We start from the raw sequence: 19,588 nt of genomic DNA on the forward strand, positions 1-19,588 counted from the left end.
ACTTATGAGGAAGCTGGAAAACGGAGGCGTGAATGGAAAGAAGTTAGGGAAAGGCCAAAATCGAACAGAGAACGGATCACGGGCACCTATTGCCGTACGGCGAGTTTCTACAAAGATGAGAGGGTGTGGGCGCAATTGATGCATGGGTACATAAAACCCAATTGAGGACAGAAGTGGAGAAACATCACAATTATTAAGGAGTAGGGAAGCAATGAAAGAGGCTTGGGCATGAGATCGGCGTGTCTCAAGAGTTTCCAGACCAAGTAATTGACAACGCCTCAAATAAGGCGGAATAGCATCATATGGTATTCGTAGACATTTGCAGATCGCAAAACGGGCAAATGCCATTTGGATGCGTTCGATTCGAGCAATATCCGAAGCAGTCGTTGGAGTCCAAATGATAGACGCATATTCTAGGATCGACCTAACCATTGAACAGTACAGTGCTCTTAGGCATCCCGGATCAGAGAATTCAGATGCTAGGCGCCAAATCAAACCTAGACACTTGCTCGCTTTTGGTACGATTGTATTCAAGTGATCAGCGATTGAAAGTTTGTAGTCCAACCAGACACCCAGATCCTTTACAAGTTGGACCCGGGTCAATGGCAAATCGGCTACTTGATCGTGTCGGATCGGATCGCGAAGTCTACTGAAGTTGTCAAGATGCGATTGTAGGGACAAACAGTCAGAGTGAGAGAATATACGGAAGAAACAAATCTTTAACTGTTCCGAGTTATCTAACAACTATCGATTATTCAACGATCAGTGGAAATAGAACAGTTAAATATAGGAGTAAAACATGCCATAGCAGTCTGTTTGCAATTATATGTATGCAAAGTAATTTCTATGCTACTTTTTTTTAAACTAATTGTGAGTGTAGTGACTCTATTCGGCACGATTTTTCCGATAGCACATCAACAACATCATGCAAAAAACAAACACAACAGGATTTTTGAAAATAACTGAAAGCTATCAGACAAGCAATACAGATACATTAAGAAATTTTCTCCCATTAGCGCTCGGGAAATCATAACTTCTAGACACAACACAGCCCATCCAAATATTGTAATGGATAAGATGAGATATAATAATTATTGCTGCTAGTTAAAACCGTAATAATAGAGTAAATACATGCAGAACACTAATTTATAAAAATTTTCTACCCAATCTGCGCTAATGTGGCGAAAGAAAATTCGCTAACTGTCTGGAACCAATCTGATATGGTATTTGGTGAAGTAATGGAGGCGCCTGGTGTATCGAGCCCTTAAATGAATATCAATCAAGCGCTGTTGTATCTACTAGCAGACTACTTACTACATTGAATTATGATGGAAATAAGTTTCAAATACATTAACAACATATTTGACGTTACTATGCAACAAGTGAAATACGCTGACTAGCTTTGAGAATCAACTCATTGATCATTTTTAACCGCAAGCTAGTAAAGGTTTGTTAATCTCTCTCAAACTGATGTCGTTTTTCTTCTTCTTCTTCTTGGCTTAACGACCTCTAAGGTAACGCCGGCCTCATCATATGGCTTACTAGACTGCCAATATCACGTAGTTTGATAGTCAGTCCTCATACTACAGGGGGACGGTCTTGACGGGATTTTAACCCCGGTCCTGTCGTTTGAAGACCGGCGCCGCTGTCGCCTAGACCATCGGGCCGCCCTATGTCGTTGATGTCGTTGTTATGTTCTTTATTTAATTCATTACAGCTATTTCTATTTACAAAATGGCTGATGTTGTTTCACGGTAGTAACGGGCGCTCTGGGTCGGAATCACGATTCCGATCCGATCCCACCCAAGAATAGTTCCGATCCGACCCGAAAGAATGATTCTGGATAGTTGAGGAATCAAAAACGAGTCCGGACCCATTATGAGTCGTCTACATTGAAGTTGCAACGGCAGCATTGGCTGCAGTCATGAGTTCTGATGCTATATTATGAAGGGTTTCTTTTTATTTAGGAGTTTGAAAGGTTAGGAATGTAATTATTATTGAACTTTTACCTTCGGAAACACCCCCCCCCCCCACCCCCCGTCTGGTGGAAATGGAAAACGGATACATAGAAAAATAATACGAAAAATTAAACCGGAGCTCGAAATAATAATCCAGACTCGGCTCCGACCTCAGAGCGTTCCTACATGATCCGATCCGGCAAATGGTCGGAGCTTCCCATTTCTACTTCACGGATTACTTTACGGGACACTAAGAGAGTATCGTAGAAAGCTTATTTTGTGTTAGGGTGCGATTTTTTTTTTCGGGCAAAGTTGTCAATTCATCCTCTTGAAATATTTTGGGCCTTCCATCGCGAACAGTTCCCTCAAAAATCACTGCTTCGACAGCGTCCAAACTACCCGCAACACTTTGTTCTGCTAAGAGCAGTGGAAATCGAATCCAAGGTCGACTCTCCTTAAGCTAGACTGACAACCCAGCAACGGAGAAAATAAAGTCAACGAAAGCCAGAAAGGCAGGTTGGTTGGCTACCTCTCGAAGACGTAGAGTCCAAAAGTAAACACTTCAGGCAATTGTTCTTTCAATAAATAGGCGACCGTCGATTGAAATGGTTGGTATGACCGACGAAAATAATATAACAGAAATTTACTGAGCTGCATTAGTTCAGTTTTACTATTGAGCTATATGTATTAGTACAACTTAATTACCAGCAAACCAGTACTAGGTGTCTGTTATTCGGACTGGAATTCCTCAAACACAGGCGAAAGACGGTTCAGTGCATTTTTTTACGTAAGTCTGTTAGCAAATACATAGACGCCGCTTCACATATTCTTGAGAAATTTTACTTTAAGCCTCCTATTAAGAATTGAAAATTGAAGAATTAACGATCCTCTTTCAAATATGATTACATCTTATCTTACTGTAAATAACGCATTTGATCTCAACAATAGCTTAAATAATCTTAAATCTTAAATTTTTACTGTTTTCTGTAAAGATTTTCGTTAATGATTGTTATATTTTTTATACACTTATGCAGGTCGCATTAGGGTAGATAACTTTATGTTTTAAATTATAATAACAAACAACTCTTTCATAGTCAAATAAGAATAAAAGTACAACCTGTCTCGAATATTTAATGCGTTACAGATTTCAATGAGCGATTCCCTTTTGTTTCTAAATTTTCACTTATCCAGTATCAAACTATTCGAAGGGTACCAATTTGGGGTCTTATTAAATACGTTAATTGCATTTAATATAACCCATAAAATGTCAAACGATGCTACAAGCTATTGCCACAGCTTTTAGTGAAATTATAGCTTCCTGCACTGTATGCTTACGTCCACAAGAATATAAACTGGCCCGCAGTAGGTAATTGGCATAACTGTAACTCGTAAAATACATCACCGTGCATGTAGAACTTGTTGCCCATTATCGTGCGCATACAACCGCAAAGAAATGCTAAGTGTCGTAAAAACCAGAATTCTATTGCAATGTTTGCCGCCATAACCAAAGTATATTGCCTGTTTGCTTTCAAAATAATTATCCTTTTAACTATCATCGTTCTTTGCTCTCCGTATATTGTATACCTAAACAATGGTACTGTTGTCAACTTTTTTTTTATTTTATGCTTAATTTTTTTCGCTTCAAGTTTTAAATAATTTTCCTCGTATCAATACCAATCGCCAAATCATGATAAAAATCACAAGATAAAAAAAAAACCGTATCTACAACATACTAAACTTCTTGTCCCTGAAGCTCTATTACAGTCTGGAAATCAATAGCACAACCCGCATCGCCAATAGATGCTGTTCTACCCGATCAAGTTTATGCCATTCTCATGCAGTGCTAATACCGTAAAGAATAACTTTTCGCCACCGGTACGGTCAAGAAAGTTTCACAAGGGCTTTTCTGGCTAGACGAGCGAACGAAAACAACAGCAAACAAAAAACACTAAAACAGATGTCAAACCGATCAAGAGAAAACAAACCGAGTACACTTGTAGCTTTGCTTTGAATATGTCATAATACTTGAGGAAGAAAAGTTTCGATTCGTTTATTTTCTATTTCGCTTATCCGGAGCCATCTTCTAGAGGCTTGTGTTGTGTGTGTGTGTGTATGTTACGTGTTTATGATTTTTCGCTTTCAAACTGCCGTTATAGCTAGAGCAGAGGCAAAATAGCAGTCCACCATTTATTGCACCCGCACCGCACCTGCACTAATCTTCCACCCGACCCCGGTCGGATAGAAATAATGCTGTACCAAAATTTAACAAAATATATCACTACCACTTTGCAAACCAACAATAAACAAAAGCCAGAGCAAGCCATTCCCCCGGTTCCATCGTCGGGATCGACACTGTCCCGGCCTGCCTGTAACCATTTTCCGTCACCCAAAACTCCCCCAAAAAAAAAGAAACCCTGCACCATTTGCCCGAGAAAAACATGATCGAAAATCTACGAACAACTTTTGCTACGGCAAAGGTTTGCCTCTTTTGCTCGCCTTCCACTAACGATAAACTTTTCTTTCCGCCACTTACCGGCACCGCCGCGCACTGGTACCGGTTGGGGTTTCTTCTTTCTTTCTCTCTTGTACTTTCCAACTCGGTAACGCACACTCGGTTGTGTCATTTTTACCCCGCACACTTTCCATGACACCCGGTGGGGCCACTCGTTGGTTCCTGCGAAATTACCTCCCGCATCCACGACCACAACCGAAAACCCGTACTCAATGGAACGGATAAAATCGTCCTACTTTCCACGGTGTGTCTGCCACGCAGTTCCACCCCGTTGGGTAGTTGAGCCGACGGACGTGAGTGTCGAACGGAACCGCCATATTATGCTTCACTGCCAGGCTCAGGGAGTCCCCGTTCCGACGATTCTTTGGAAGAAAGCAACAGGTGAGTGATTTGGGACGATCAAGAGCGCCGTTTTTTTTTTTTTTTTGTTGGTCCTGCTCAAGTTTTCGTAGACATTGGGGTCGTCGAGTACGGGACAGCATTTATCGTGGTTCCCGGGTTTTTTTCTTCCCATCCCTTAAGCTAGTGCTTGGTTAACACAGAAAAGGTCCCCACACTTTCGGGACCTGCTCGTAAATCACTTCCATCAACATCAGTTTTCCCTTTTTTGCCAAACCAAGTACTGCCCAAGGCGTGCAAATTTTGGTGCTGCCTGTAGGGAAGGGCATAGAAGGGGAGGGCAAAATACACCGGGAACTCATTATAACTCAATTTCACTCTTCCGTCCATTCCGTAATCTGTGTTTATTTTACGTTCCCCCTTTCCCGCTGCTGACTCGGTGTGACTTATTTTTCAACGCCTTAAGGAAGCAAATCCGGTGACTATGAGGAGGTACGGGAGCGACCGTATACGAAGCTTCTTGCCAACGGGTCGCTATTGCTGCAGCACGTCAAGGAAGACAGGGAGGGTTTTTACCTCTGTCAGGCAAACAACGGCATAGGAACCGGCATCGGGAAAGTTATTCAACTTAAGGTCAACTGTAAGTATTGCCTAGTGTCGGGAATAATTTTATTGGATCTAAATTACGCGCCATATTTGGCTAGTTGGAAGCTGGAATTGGCAATAATCACATTGTTTACAGATCAATTCTTCCTTCGCTGGAAACAGAATCTCGAAGAGTAGCCAATCATGTTCGAGCTATTGCTGGACACTGCTCAAGAAGAAGTGGATATTTTACAGGGAATCCTGTAAAGAAACAATCCAAGCATATTTCAGCAATTTTTTAACCAGTTATATTTCCGATTTGTCCTCTTGAGCTGTTCAGTGAAAGCGTCCTGTTATACCTACACACAGTCCATTTAATCTTGCGCAGAACCTAGCATTGGTATGAACTTCGCATGTTCTGTCTCAGAAATCAGGAATCAGATGAAAACATCCAGATATTGTAAAGCCTAACACGAAGAATACGATCACCATTTGCGATGTTGTGCCTACTAACGGTAAACCCCACAATTTGAATAACACTCTCTCTTTTTTCAGCTTCCCCTTACTTTGCCGGTCAATCCAAGATGGTCACCGTGAAGAAAGGTGACACAGCAATCATGCAGTGTGAGGTGAAAGGTGATAAACCAATCAACGTTGTTTGGTTGCGCAACGGGAAACATGAACTGAACCCATCGACGAACTATCGCGTCTCCATTAAACAAGACGCCACACCGGAAGGAATTTCGGCCGAAGTGCAAATTTCGAACGTGGATAGCAGCGATAGCGGTGCGTACTTCTGTCAAGCCAGCAATCTTTACGGTCGTGATCAGCAGCTGGTACAGCTACAGGTACAAGAACCGCCACAACCTCCTTCCTCACTCGAAGCCGCAACCGTCTCAAGCCGTGTGGTGAATCTGAAGTGGCAACCGCGCGGTGGTGACGCTGCGGAAGTTTCCAAGTACATTGTCGAGTACCGTGAGATCGATCGACAGTGGCAGTACATCGAGATATCCGATCCGCCCGCCTATTCGACCATCATCGAGAACCTCAAACCAGCGACCAACTATGTGTTCAGAATTATCGCCGAAGGACCAGCCGGCCGGAGCTCACCGAGTCAGGAGCTGTTCATCAAAACCGACCCGCAACGACCGGCCGGGCCGCCGCTCAATCTCGGCGCTAGACCAATCTCCTCCACCGAAATACTTATCAGCTGGATGCCACCGTCGTACGAGTTGCGGCACGGCGAAATACAAGGCTACAACATCGGTTACCGTTCGATGCATGCCACCACTAACAGCTACAACTTCACCTCCATCTCGGGCGATGGTGAGGACGGTACCGGCGAGCTATTGCTAGGCAATTTGGCCAAATACACGCGCTACACCATCGTTGCACAGGCATTTAATCAGGTGGGACCCGGTCCACTTTCCGAACCAGTTACCGCTCAAACGATGGAAGATGTACCGAGCAAACCACCAGAGGACATCCGTTGCATGGCGCAAAGTTCCACCTCAATTCAGGTGTCTTGGCAACCGCCACAAGCACACCATACGAACGGACTTCTGCAGGGCTACAAGGTATTCTATGAGTGTGCCACCGAGGATGCCATCAGTAGTGGTGAGATGGAAACGCGCAAGACCACTTCGTTGACGATACACCTGTCAAACTTGAGAAAGTTCTCCAACTACAGCATCCAGGTGCTGGCATACACTCGCATGGGAGACGGTGTGATTTCTCCGCCTTCTTTCTGCCACACGGACGAAGATGCGCCCGAAGCACCGGCAGATATCAAGATCGCGATCAGCTCACCATCATCGCTTTACGTGTCTTGGCTTCCTCCGCGAGATCCAAACGGCATCATAACGAAGTACAACCTTTACATGCGCGCTGTTAATGGCAGGGAAGAGTTGAACAACGACAAACGTAATCTACAAGCTCACCAGCACCATTTCGAAGCGAAACAGCTGCAAAGCCACACCGAGTACCAGTTCTGGGTATCGGCCTCAACGCGAGTTGGTGAAGGCAAGAGCTCACGTGTCGTTTCCCAACTCACGTCAAACCGTGTCCCGGCTAAGATCGTCTCGTTTGGCGGACTTACCATACGTCCCTGGAAGTCGTCTGCGTCGCTAAACTGCATGGCCGTCGGACAGCCGAGACGCGAGTGGTTCAAAGGAGACACGCTGTTACGTCCCGGCACACAGCATAACATTCAACTGCTCGATTCTGGTGAAATTATAGTCACGATGTTGCAGACAAGTGACACCGGTAACTACACCTGCCAGGTGGACAACGGTATCGGTACGGACCGACTAACGCACAATCTGCTCGTACAAGTTCCTCCCGGACCACCGGTACTGTATGTAACTAGTGCAACATCTAGCAGCATCCTACTGCACTGGAAGATCGGTTCGACCGGTAATGCGCCGATCACAGCATTCTCGCTTCACTACCGCCGAGTGCACGGGAATCTCGAGGAGATGCAACTATCCCGGCACGCCTCTAGCCACGATCTTAAGGGACTGTTCTGCGGCAGTACCTATCAGGTGTACCTGGTGGCACACAACAAGATCGGTTCGTCCTCCGCCAGCACCACGCTGAACGTAAAAACACAAGGCCAACCACCGGGCATACCGCCCGACTCCGTACTAATTGCACCGAACTCAACCTCCGTCGTGCTCCGGTTAAATGGATGGCCCGACAATGGCTGTCCGATCATGTACTTTGTGCTGCAGTATCGTTCCGTTTCCACCGGGCTGGATGACGAGTGGCATCTGGTATCGAATGCGCTCAAACCGCAGCGACGCTTCACACTGTCCGGACTGTTACCGTCGACCATGTACCGGTTAAAGATGGAGGCACACAACGTAGCCGGTTCGACCAATGCCGAATATACGTTCTGGACGCTCACCAAAGACGGAGGTACAGTGACAAACAACTGGGCGCCCAACATTGAAACGTGATCGCTTACAGTGACTGTAATTGTTGTTTCCTTTGCATTACAGACCCACCACCACCAGAACTAGTACAAAGAGGACATCGTTCTCAAATTTTTTATAACAATATTCAACTCCTGATACCAATCATCATCACTATCACCGCCACCATCATTTGCATCGCGTTTACAGTAGTTTGTTACAAATATCGTAAGTATACGTAAGATTTTATTTCGTCATATTAAAAGGTTGTAAACGTAATCGAATAATTTGATCAGGTCAAAGAGGCCGCCAGCGAAAGGACACGATGGAAAGTCAGCAAACGACCGATGCACAACGGGATCGCTACTATGCTACGATTCATAAGGTAGCACTGCAAGCTGGTGACAAAATACCAGGTAAGTAGTGTAAATCCTGTAATGCCCCTATTGTTTTGGATTTTGTAAATATTCAAATCAATCGATAAAGTTAACCGTTTAATCATTTGTCCATCGATCATATAGCACTTCAATTACTAAGGTTTCGCCATTTTTTTCGTATTGCTTTCAGAAACATCCGAAGATATCTCTCCGTATGCTACGTTCCAGCTTTCGGAAGCTAGCACGCTTGCCCAACCACACCACAGCGGACCAGCAAACACATTGCTCCATTCTTTCATGTACCATGAACGCGCCATGACCGAGGGTTGTGCCTCGCCACCACCAGCAGCGGTACTGAGACTTCACAATCAATCACCATACTACAATATTGTGCGTTTTTTTACTTCTTCTATCCCGACATAAACACACGTACAAGCACACACACACACTGATTGGCTATTGAATGGCTTCTTTTTTTTTTGGTTCAATGGGTTTGTGTTTGTGATTTGATTTGATGGTAACGATTAATGAGTTGGCGATCCCTTCCATTCCTGTTCAACCCTTTAGTATTCCGGACAAAAGAAGAAATTCAAATTTAAACACAGAAACATTAGCAGACACAGATAGGCACGGTACGCGCGTGTACTGTCGTTTCTGCTTCCAGCTGCCTATCCCAAGCCTCCTCCTCTCCTCATCCTTTGTTGCGTTTGCGGTTTGTTTCGACCTCAGTTTGGTAGCGTTATGTGTTACTGCTTTAGTTTGACATTTGTGTAGCATGGCCAGGTGTAGTAGTGGCATGCGCAACACCATACACTTAACCAGCACGGGTGTGACCGTGTAAGGCGTAATGATGCTAACAACTCTTTCCTTCCCGTGTGCTTCGCTGCAGAACTCGTCCAAGGGCCGCCGAAGACACTCGCGCAAAACGGAACCCGAAAGCGAGGAGTCAGATTCGGACCCAGATCAGTTAACGTCGAGCAGAACCGAATCGTCCAACCAGCTGGACGCGAAGATGAAGCACAGTAAGGAACTGGACGTGGCAGCTGGCGGCCCAGGCGACCACGGCTATAACCCGAACCACTATATGCGTTCTATTCCAGGTCTCATATATCACGGCACGCAATCGAGCACATCGTCCGATTTATCGCCGATGTCCGAACAAAAGTCCTTACCTCGGCGTGGCCGTTCAAGGTACCATCATCTTCACCTTCATAACACTAACACCACACCAAGACACAAGCCCTCCAAAGCTCAGTCACCACTAGCGTCACCCCGTAGTAGTTGCCAGAACGATAACGTCCCGATACAACTTCCCCGCATGCCGTCCCAGTTTCGTCCCATACACAGTAGTAGAACAATCGGCTCCACCAACTCTCGTCTGTCTCCCAACTGTTGATGAAATGGGTGTGCATGTGAGTGCGCGCTGGGCCATACCCAGCGGTGCACAAGGAAAGGAGCATCACGGCGCTCAACTTGTTGAAACTATGCATATAGCTACTAAGAAATCTGCTAAATCGAAACCAAATCGAAAGTTAGTCGACTGATTAGGCAAGGATATTCTGTTATCACATTAGAGTACAAGCAGCAACAGCAGCAGCATCAGCAGCAGCAGTAGCACCAAAACTGTCTCGCCAAAAAAAAAAAATTATCCGCAAAAAAGGGCTCCGTACCATTGATCATACGAAAAAAAAAACAAAACTGAGATGAAAGCTAACAAAAAAAAATGGTGCCTGAAGAGCAAATCGATTGATCAGAGCAGCTAGCTAAGATGTAGTTGGATACGATCAACACAGTGCCACCTATCGTCACTAACACACCTGTGTCACTTGTCCAGAAAATATAGTAGTCAAAACCAAAAAAGTATACACATCCTTCACCATGATCACCACCACATCCCTTCATCATCAAAACCTACAATATATGATCGTTCCGCATAGCAATTGATCACTAAAACGACTCTACCTTCTTCTCGGTTTCGATACCAACTACTACTACTACAACTACAACTTCTACCACTACTTCTACTACTACTACTACCACTACTACTACTACTACTACTGCCTACTCATCACCTGTTTGTTGTTGCGTCATCTCTCAAAAACTTCAAAAATTAAATAATCAAAACCAAACGATTGTAAATTCGCTTACTGCTATGGCTATGATAAATGAATCTTAAAACAAAACAAAACGAATGCACTGACAATTTGATGTACAATAATTCGGAACCCCACTTTACACATGCGGCGATCCTTCAAACACAAACCTAACTACTTAAAAGTCAAAGTCAAACGCATCACATCTACATGCCCCGGGGTACGATGCGATCGTTGCTGACACCGCTCCATCTGCCGGACGGTAGTGCACCGGGCGGTGGTCCCCTGTTCCATCAGGTCCCGATCGAGGGTGGCACGCCCGACCGGATCGAGCTGTCCGAGGCCGAGTGTGACATTGACACAATCAAGAAGCTCAAGCTGGGCATGCGTTCATCGCTCTGGTCGAGACCGAACCAGAGCAACAGCACTGCCGCCGGTGCTACCGGTGGGGCCAATGGTAACAGCAGCAGCAGCAACAACAACAACAACAATAATGGCAGCGGAAGCAACAACAACAACAACAATAACAACAACGGCAACAGTGGAATCGTTGGTAGCATCATGAGCGGGACCGCCGGTGGCAATCCGACCGGGCATCCATCCGATTACTCGATCGCGGTATAAACCCGCTAGTTAGAGTTTGCGGACTGCACGGACGACGAAGATCCAAAATCAAAATGGGAACCCGTTGCATGCCGGAGAAGTGATGAGGTTTATTCCGTTTTAATTGTATAAGAAGCCCACAAAGCACGTGCTAGACGGTCATGAGGTAGAGTAGGGTAATGAACGAACAACTACTAGCGTGCCCCATCAATGCATCACATCTTCTGTAGCTCTTTAGACAGTGACCTTTTCCACACTATTCCCGGTTGCTACCACCGATATACACAGTGTGCACTGGTGGAGCACTCAATCAAAACTAGATAATGTTTTATATACACTAAACGAACGTTTGCACTATACACTAACAACAACTCAACACAGGTAAGGTTGCAAGAGATCATGCAGCTCTAGTGATGCAAGCATCAACCATTTCTTAGGCTAGGCTAGTGTCAAAACTAAATCTTACCTAGTTCATACGTGGACAAATGCATCTTAGACAATTATTGGTGCGTCACGTCAGCTACAGTGTGCGAGGATCGCGAGCAAAATGTTTTTTTTTTTTGAAAATGGCAACTATTGTGTTTTCCTACGCCACACTACTTCTAGTCTGTTTACAAACCTGATAACGCGTGTGCCAATAGTACTTCCTTTGCTCTTATTCGTTGCCTTCGTACCTACTGTATAAGTCCCAAAAACAAAAAAAAAGCTTTAACTACGTTATCGGTGTATAGAACTAATTACTAAATGCTACCCAATTTGATTGGCCGTTAACTTTCGAGGCGCCAGCGTGCTCTAGACATGGTTTGAAAATTGTATCTCTTCTCCCTATCCTCAGTTATCGAGGGTGTTCATTTCGCTAGGGCACAATTATTGGACCCGCAGAGGAGTCGCATGCATTGAAACGATGCACGATAATGAACGATTCAAAGTAACACTACTAACTACAACTACTTCTAGTACTACTGCAAGGATTTTGTAATCTGTGTATAAAGACTGAATTTTCATCACCACTACACTCTTAACTTTTAAAAACAGGCAGCAGTTAGTAGTACGGTGCCAGACGTAAAATATGCGAGCAACTAGCAAAAACCACGAACAAAAACCCGTCTCTCATTGAGATCCAACTGGTATGTTCCTTAGCTGTTTCGCGTGCTGCTGTTGTTCGTCCAGCACGGGTGAACACATTTAGTGAAGCCGTAGTCAGTTCCCTTTGTCTCTCTTGCCATTCGAATATCCGCTACAATCGCAGAACAGGGCGGCCGATAATGCATCGAATGCTTGCATTACAGTACATATATGGTTGCCCGTGAGTGTCCGATGTGTCCCCTTAAGTGCGGTGTGCAGGGTCACGGGACACGGGAGCTAAGGATTTGTTCGATAGAGCGGGTACCAGAGCGGGAGCGTGTATACCACAATCAAATTTACAAAATGGCCAACAGCTATAGGCTTTGAGCGATTTGCAAGCAGGAGCGCGTAGTGCGTAGTAGCAAACATCCGTACGTAGACTAGGAAAAATGCATTACAAAAAATCCGTTCAGTGACTACACAATGTCAATCTCGTATTGGTTCTTAACCCTGAGCGATGGAATTCTTCCTGCGTACATTAGAGATGTAGATCAAGATACAGCAACGTTTTTCTTTTTGCCCTTTAATAAACGTAATAGACAAGGAAACTACTTTCAAATATACGTTGCAAAAGCAAGACACAGCGAATACTGTTTTAGCACCAAAAAACAAAAAATAGAAACGAAGGTAAACACCCAAAGCCATGTTGTGCAGACAACTGTTGGCAAGTTTTTTAATATGTTTTTGTTATATTTTTTACTAGCGGCTTTTGTGCCAATGAAACGATGAACATTCCAAGCTCAATGCAAATGAAGATCGGGATAAATAGTTACAGTAAACGGTATTATTTACTGCTACTCTTTGCTACTTCAATTTTTACAGACATATGCTTTTCTATACACACTGCTGCTTTTTTTTTTTTTTGCTACCAGAACTCAATCATTTGGCACGGACATTGTACGTTTCGTCCGGCCATTTCGGATGTTGGTTTATTGTGTGTGAATTGGATAGCGATTTTTTTTTTATACTATGTACTCTTGTTAAATACCTTCGAAAGTCAGGAATTTATATGTCGATTAGTCGTGTTTACAGACATACGCTGCTTAGAGGAAAGGAAGAACAACCTATGTCTAACGGTAGACATAATTCACCAGGAAGCTCATGCACAAATAATTACCCCGTTACATAAGATAAAGTTAGTTTAATCCAATCGTAGCCAACAAAAAATAAAGTGTGTGGAACCCGGTAGCTAAACGTTAGAAGGCCAAACATCGAACTGTACGAATTTATTGATGAGCAAAACCAAGCCTATTCACAGCAATTCAGTATGTAGATGGAATGAAGTGAATGCAAAACAGCAGACAACTCATATTTAATGCGATATAACTTATATACCATAGTATCGTCCACGGGACGTAAATTATACAATTCTCCCAATCAATGTGCTGCACATTCAGAAACATTGTTCCATGAATTTGTTAAGCATCAGACACCACAGGCAACAGGTGGGATCTTGGTCGCAAATGTTAGACCATAATCACATACCTCATTTAAAGTTATTTTTTTCATTTAATTTAATTTAATTTAATTAGTTACTTGTATTATTATATATTATTTATTTGTTTTGTATGCCTTATGGGTTTTACAAATTTAATTCAAAAATTTCGAGAATTTTTAAACATAGGCGACAGTGGTGTCGATCTTCACGTGGCAGGATAAGGGTTCAAATCCCATCCAGGACTGACTATAAAATTACGTAGAATCAGCAAGTCTAGTAACCCAAGGGATGGCCGGCGCGACCTGATAGGTCTCGGCTAAGATAAACCAATATTTTGCAACTTTGTTGATTGCATTTATGGTTTCAACGTCTTCTCAGATCAAACTACTTTTTGTGTCTTCTCTTGCAGAGAATTACACGTCTTTTAAATGTGGGCTTTGGACATCGGCGACCACGTATGTATTTTAAAAGTTCACAATCTGCTTGGGTACGATCGTTTGCAATCTCGTGCTTTAACGTATGTACCAAAATTGCATAATTGAATTGAATTGATTTTTTTTATATTTAACAGCTGCTATTTTACTGTCATGTGAAATCCTACTCGCTTAGAGATTTTCAAAGATGTATGCTGTAATCAAAAGATTTAAAAGTTTAGAATTAGGACTACGAACAAGCATTAATCTAAAGTAGTTAACTGAAATAAGTCATTATTGCGCTTGGACCCTATAAGCGGACTGAGCGGCCGCGTGGAGCCCCACCTCGAAAGGGGCCCAAGTTGAAGTCCAAAACGAATTGTTTTTTCACTGCTGCCAGCAAAGACCCCTGCCCGTGGCGCGAAACTACCGTCATTGCGTTAGGCGGTCGTTATGGGGCCCGAGAGCTGCCTCGTATTAGGCGCCTCGCAGCAGAGGGGTGGCGATGTTTGAATGTCCACATAATAGAGACGATGGAGGGTGCAGCTTGTCAATTGCATCTTTCCCCTTCCCTTCCCACTTACCCACTCAGCACATTCAACGATGCTTCTTGGTGGCAAGATGTCTTCACAGGACATTAAAGACACCACTCTCCCCATGGCCTGTTGTATTCCGATGTCCATTCCGCCAAACGCATTCAAACAGCTTGATCCACCACAGTCCTTCGACCACATAATATTCGGCACTTAGGGCCGTTAGAGGGCTAGATTCGGCTCTGGCGACACCTAATCATTTACGCATTTTTCCCGCTGCACCCAGTAAAATTACATTGATAATGTTTCGTTTTGCTAGTAATCTTATTTTTCCAGTTATTTTTTTTATGATTTCTAAAAGCGATATTAAGACCCTACCTGCTGCAAAATAGAGATAAAATGCAATAACATGAACAAAATCAACACACAACCGTTACTACATCGATCCCGCAAAAATCACGCCATACAGCAAAACCGTTTCGGCATATCTTTTTCGGCCAATTTGTACAAATACGTACTAGGATAGTATGTGCAAACAAAGCAAAAATCTGTTAGGAGAGGTGAGAGATGAGAAAAAAAGACATGAACTACAACAACAAACAAACAAAAAGGTGATCAAAATTAAAAGCAAATTTTTACACAAACACAATACAAAAAAAAACGAAAACTAAATAATAAAGCAGGGCCCGTAGTACTTGTAAGCTAACATGACTAACAAAATCATACAAAATGCCAAACAAAAAGCATTAATTCACACCGTAAATGAAGAACAAATCAACTACTGCCCTACACGAATTGTGCGCGGTGAAACCAAACGCGAACAGAACAAAAGAAACCTAATAGCAACAACTTTTAATTATAGTTATGTGCAGACGAATGTGGGCTGAGTCCAAATGGGCGTTGACGCATCAAAATGTAAGGTATATTGTAGGTAATAAATAGATATGTATAAAAAAAAACGTATAAATGTGTGAACAGAAAACGGCAGCAAGGAGTCAAAGACGGTAAAAAGGTTAAACCATCTCGTTGTGTCTGATAGATTGAATGTTTCTGTTGATAATGTAAAGAAACAGCTACGATTGATTACAAATGAACAAAGAAATATAGATTTAACTAGGAGAGTGTGGAACACGGGCATGTAACTCGCAGCTGAGGTGCAAAGTTACTTGATGTCGGAGCAAAGCAAGCAAAATACAAAAACCGATCAAATAATAATTGAGATGTACGTTACACAATATAAAAAAAAGTAGCCAATAGTGGAGCCAGTACTAAATAATTCCAACAGACCTTCTTCTGTTTTCCCTCAAAGCAGTAAATAGCAAAAAAAAAAAAAAAAAAAACGGGACGAAAACAAACAGTGATGCCCACAAAGTAAAACCTCAAAATAAAAGCCAACCGGACTACCCGAAGAAACTAATTCCACTAGATTGTGAGGCCATCATTCAGCTAACAGACATTTAGTGTCGTAGTGTATAATCATTGACTACACAATTCCAAACCCAAATTCAACTATTAAAACACTGTCTAACGGTATCAAAACAAAACAAAGGGACGAAATGATAAAAGTTCCCATGCTGAACAAAACATTCCACAAAGATATGGAAATAAAGTGAACATTAAATTAAATGTACGACACAAAGAATGGATCATACAGCAAAATTGTCACAATAGGATGCAAATGTGCGTAACATACAAGCAAAGAAAAGACAGGAAACAAAGAAACTTAAAAGTAACGTGTTAATAAAAAAAAAGACATTGTTTGTATTTAATTCACCTGATCATCTCATACACCGAAACATATGATTATATGCAGATTATTATTCACTCACGACCCAACACTAGCTCTGATGTTCTTCTTATAAGATTGGTCAAGAAGCATTTTGAAAGCTGCTTCAAATGTTTAAAATATTTAACTCTTTCTTTTAACGAAAATCCTTGCCTTTATGCTAGTATTTTCCCTCAAGTATAAAAGCCTGATAGGCTATATGCTATAATACTGTCCTTTAATTATTCCGTTTTTACTGTCTTTTATATATCCTATAAATTGTTCTTCTTATTTCCTTTTTGACCTTATGATCTCCTAAGGTCGGTCACGCCAGTCATCTAATGGCTGACTAGACTTGATGAAATCACGTAGTTCGATAGTCAGCCCTCACTACGGGGGAACGGTCCTGATTTGAGTCCAGGTCCTGGTCCGCGTGAAGATCGGCACCGTTGTCGCCCTACCAACGTGCCTCGCCGACGCTGATGCCGTTTGTTCTTGCCTGTGCTTGTTGGAAAGCATTTAAGTTCATGGTACTTGCGTCTCTGGCATTGTTTGGTCGCCAATCCCAGGAAATTTGGCTTAACTGCCGTTGATAGTCTTGATCGTACCCTACAGCGCATTGAAAGATAAACTGAGTATCAAGTTGCTTTGGAAAATATCCAAAATCATTTTTTGTTGGCCAAACTCCACAAAACGTGGGTTTCCTTCTACCTAACCGGAGGCCACCGGAAATTAAGACTCCTGGTCGTTTTTTACTTTCACCAGCACCTCTGCAAATCCCCAGAGTAATTATGCAGTCACAATATGACCTTCTTCTACTCGATCCTTGACGCGGAATGAGTCCATTCATCGAAATGGCTTACAAGACAAGCTAATGCTAATACCTCGTAGTTGGTTAGTCAGTCCTTACTACGGGGGGACGGTCCGGATAGGATTTGAACCCCGGTCCCGCCGTTTGCAGACCGGTGCCGCTGTCGCCTCAACCACCGGGCTGCCCCTAACTAGACGCATACGTCATGATCAATATCCTGTTTGCCTTTGTTGCTTCAAATTCCTTCTCGATCTGTATGAGTTTTAATCTTTCATTGCCTCATTTACAAATACGCTTTCTTTTCAATTTCACGCAATCCATTCTAGCCTTCTCATAACTCAGAGACAATGTAAAGTTGAAGAACTTTATGGTTCTAAGCTAAAGTAACAGATTGTTTATCAACTATCAACGGTCAACTATAATCAAGTAGAATGTGGAACAAAATGAAATACCTTGATAAAAAGACAAAAGCTCCCAAAATGTATGTTCTGGATAAATATCAAAACAATACTTAACCAAACTTTAACCGTTAAACAATCGCTTCGCTTTATTCGACCTTATCGATCTTTCTTTGCCTTGTCCTCACCAATACTTGATCCTCGGGCTTCTTCAAACTTGAAATCGATCGGTTTGTCGTATCCCATTATTTTGATGTAATGTGTAGGATCGGCGAATAGCTGTGGGTCCACAAAGAGCGCTTTGTTTTTCACTAAAAATGTCGTAAACAATCCGCCCACTTCCGGCACGGTCACATCTTCCACTTTGAATTGTGTCTAAAATGATATAAATTTGCATTAAAACAGGCAAAGTAATTTTTACGCGCAGTTCCATTGAATGGATATTTTACCTTTTCCCGCTGCAGGAAAAACGTGATCGTGGTAGCGGTGTATAGTTGATTCTGTGGGTCATAATGCAGCTCTGTGATGTATCGTTTCGTTACCAAATGCAACAGTATCGGTGTAACAAAGGTGAAAAAACCGGCAAAGCCACAAACTGCCACTATCATTGGCATGCCGCCTACTTTGCTAGCTTGCTCGAGCAGAATCGGTTGCGCAACGATGCCACCTATGCTGGTGGCTAGCGAGAATACCTTCACCGCACGTATTTGTGGCGTCAGACTTCCGTAGTATATTCTGTCGGCCGGATTCTCATCTGCGGTAGGTTTGTTTGATTCTGGAACACCAGCAGCACGTGTTGTTTTCGTACACAGCGTCCGGGCGGATAGTGCTGTACCGAGCCGTTTGTGAAGTTCACAGAAACGTTCCGACGAAATTGGGTGCATTGGTGCTCGAACCGCAGTGTAGCTTGGCATCACACGAACGATGCCGACAGCACGCGGCAGCACCAACCGCAGAGAATGCATGCTAAATTTGTGTTTTACTATATTAGTGTAACGATAAAAACTGATTCTTGTCTACCGGCAACCAGCGGCACAAACACAAAGGACACGAACGACCGAAATTGTATAATCTTTATTATTGTGTCAAATTGACAGCTGAGCTCGATAGTTGGATCGGATGTTTTCAAGTTTAGTTCATCAGTGGTCGCTAGATGATTAATTGACAACCAATATGATTTTAAAAAAAATTCAAATTTTTTTTCAGAATTTTTCCTTTATTTTCGTTTCATTTTACAGTCCAGTTGAAATATATTAATTTGATAATCAAGAAATTGAAAAAAAATAAAATTACATCTCATTATATTAAATTTAAATTCCTCAATATCTCGCCCTTTTTCATCAATTTAGTAAAGAAAAGCAAAATATTCAAAAATGTTGCTTTCAATACACAATATACAAGCAGTTAAACAAAGTTAATAATACATTACAACAAAATTTTAAACAAAAACATTGAATGACTAAAAGCTTGGGTCACCCTGTACTAACGAAACGGAACGCTCCTCGCTCTCGGAGCGGATTGTTCCGAAACTTTCATATCAACGTTGAGCGGTACATCACTAGCGTTCGTTTCTCTATAAAAATACGTCAACAATCCGGTTATTTACCTTCAATTGTTTCAAGCTCGGCTTACAATTCGGTTGTGCCAAGTGTTGTGCTACTCGTCCTACTACTGTGCCTTCTAGTGGGTTTTCCGCTTCCGTTGTTTCCACCAAGCGCACCGG

The 19,588-nt window shown here is 42.8% G+C and overlaps 4 protein-coding genes across 8 annotated transcripts in view; 1 reads left to right on the top strand and 3 right to left on the bottom strand.

The window, feature by feature from the left end:
• The window catches only part of LOC126561292 (cell adhesion molecule Dscam2), a 127,680-nt gene extending 116,277 nt beyond the window's left edge, over positions 1-11,403 (top strand). For 2 of the 5 annotated variants that reach the window (XM_050217329.1, XM_050217330.1), the window contains exons 11-18: positions 4,732-4,851; positions 5,276-5,449; positions 5,950-8,313; positions 8,397-8,537; positions 8,606-8,725; positions 8,877-9,076; positions 9,576-9,877; positions 10,965-11,403. In XM_050217329.1, coding sequence (XP_050073286.1) covers positions 4,732-4,851; positions 5,276-5,449; positions 5,950-8,313; positions 8,397-8,537; positions 8,606-8,725; positions 8,877-9,076; positions 9,576-9,877; positions 10,965-11,403 — 3,860 coding nt within the window. Of the gene's footprint in view, positions 1-4,731; positions 4,852-5,275; positions 5,450-5,949; positions 8,314-8,396; positions 8,538-8,605; positions 8,726-8,876; positions 9,077-9,575; positions 10,112-10,964 lie in introns of those variants that run through there. The other 3 variants (XM_050217333.1, XM_050217331.1, XM_050217332.1) reach the window with 2 other exon arrangements.
• The window catches only part of LOC126561389 (tectonin beta-propeller repeat-containing protein), a 445,867-nt gene that overhangs the window by 16,136 nt on the left and 410,143 nt on the right, over positions 1-19,588 (bottom strand). The gene's annotated exons all lie outside the window — the stretch shown is intronic.
• LOC126562887 (transmembrane protein 70 homolog, mitochondrial) lies at positions 17,989-18,830 on the bottom strand. Its single transcript, XM_050219485.1, has 2 exons — positions 18,315-18,830; positions 17,989-18,240 (listed from the first exon to the last, which is right to left on the bottom strand). The coding sequence occupies exons 1-2, from the start codon at positions 18,828-18,830 to the stop codon at positions 18,025-18,027; spliced, it is 732 nt and encodes a 243-aa protein (XP_050075442.1). The 3' UTR covers positions 17,989-18,024.
• LOC126563311 (LITAF domain-containing protein-like) overlaps positions 19,556-19,588 on the bottom strand; it is a 317,379-nt gene continuing 317,346 nt past the window's right edge. Inside the window, exon 3 of the mRNA XM_050219943.1 lies at positions 19,556-19,566. The gene's annotated coding sequence lies outside the window, so the exon portion shown is untranslated. The remainder of the gene's footprint in view (positions 19,567-19,588) is intronic.

This window comes from Anopheles maculipalpis, chromosome 3RL, assembly GCF_943734695.1.
Source record: "Anopheles maculipalpis chromosome 3RL, idAnoMacuDA_375_x, whole genome shotgun sequence".
Classification (NCBI taxonomy): Eukaryota; Metazoa; Arthropoda; class Insecta; order Diptera; family Culicidae; genus Anopheles; species Anopheles maculipalpis.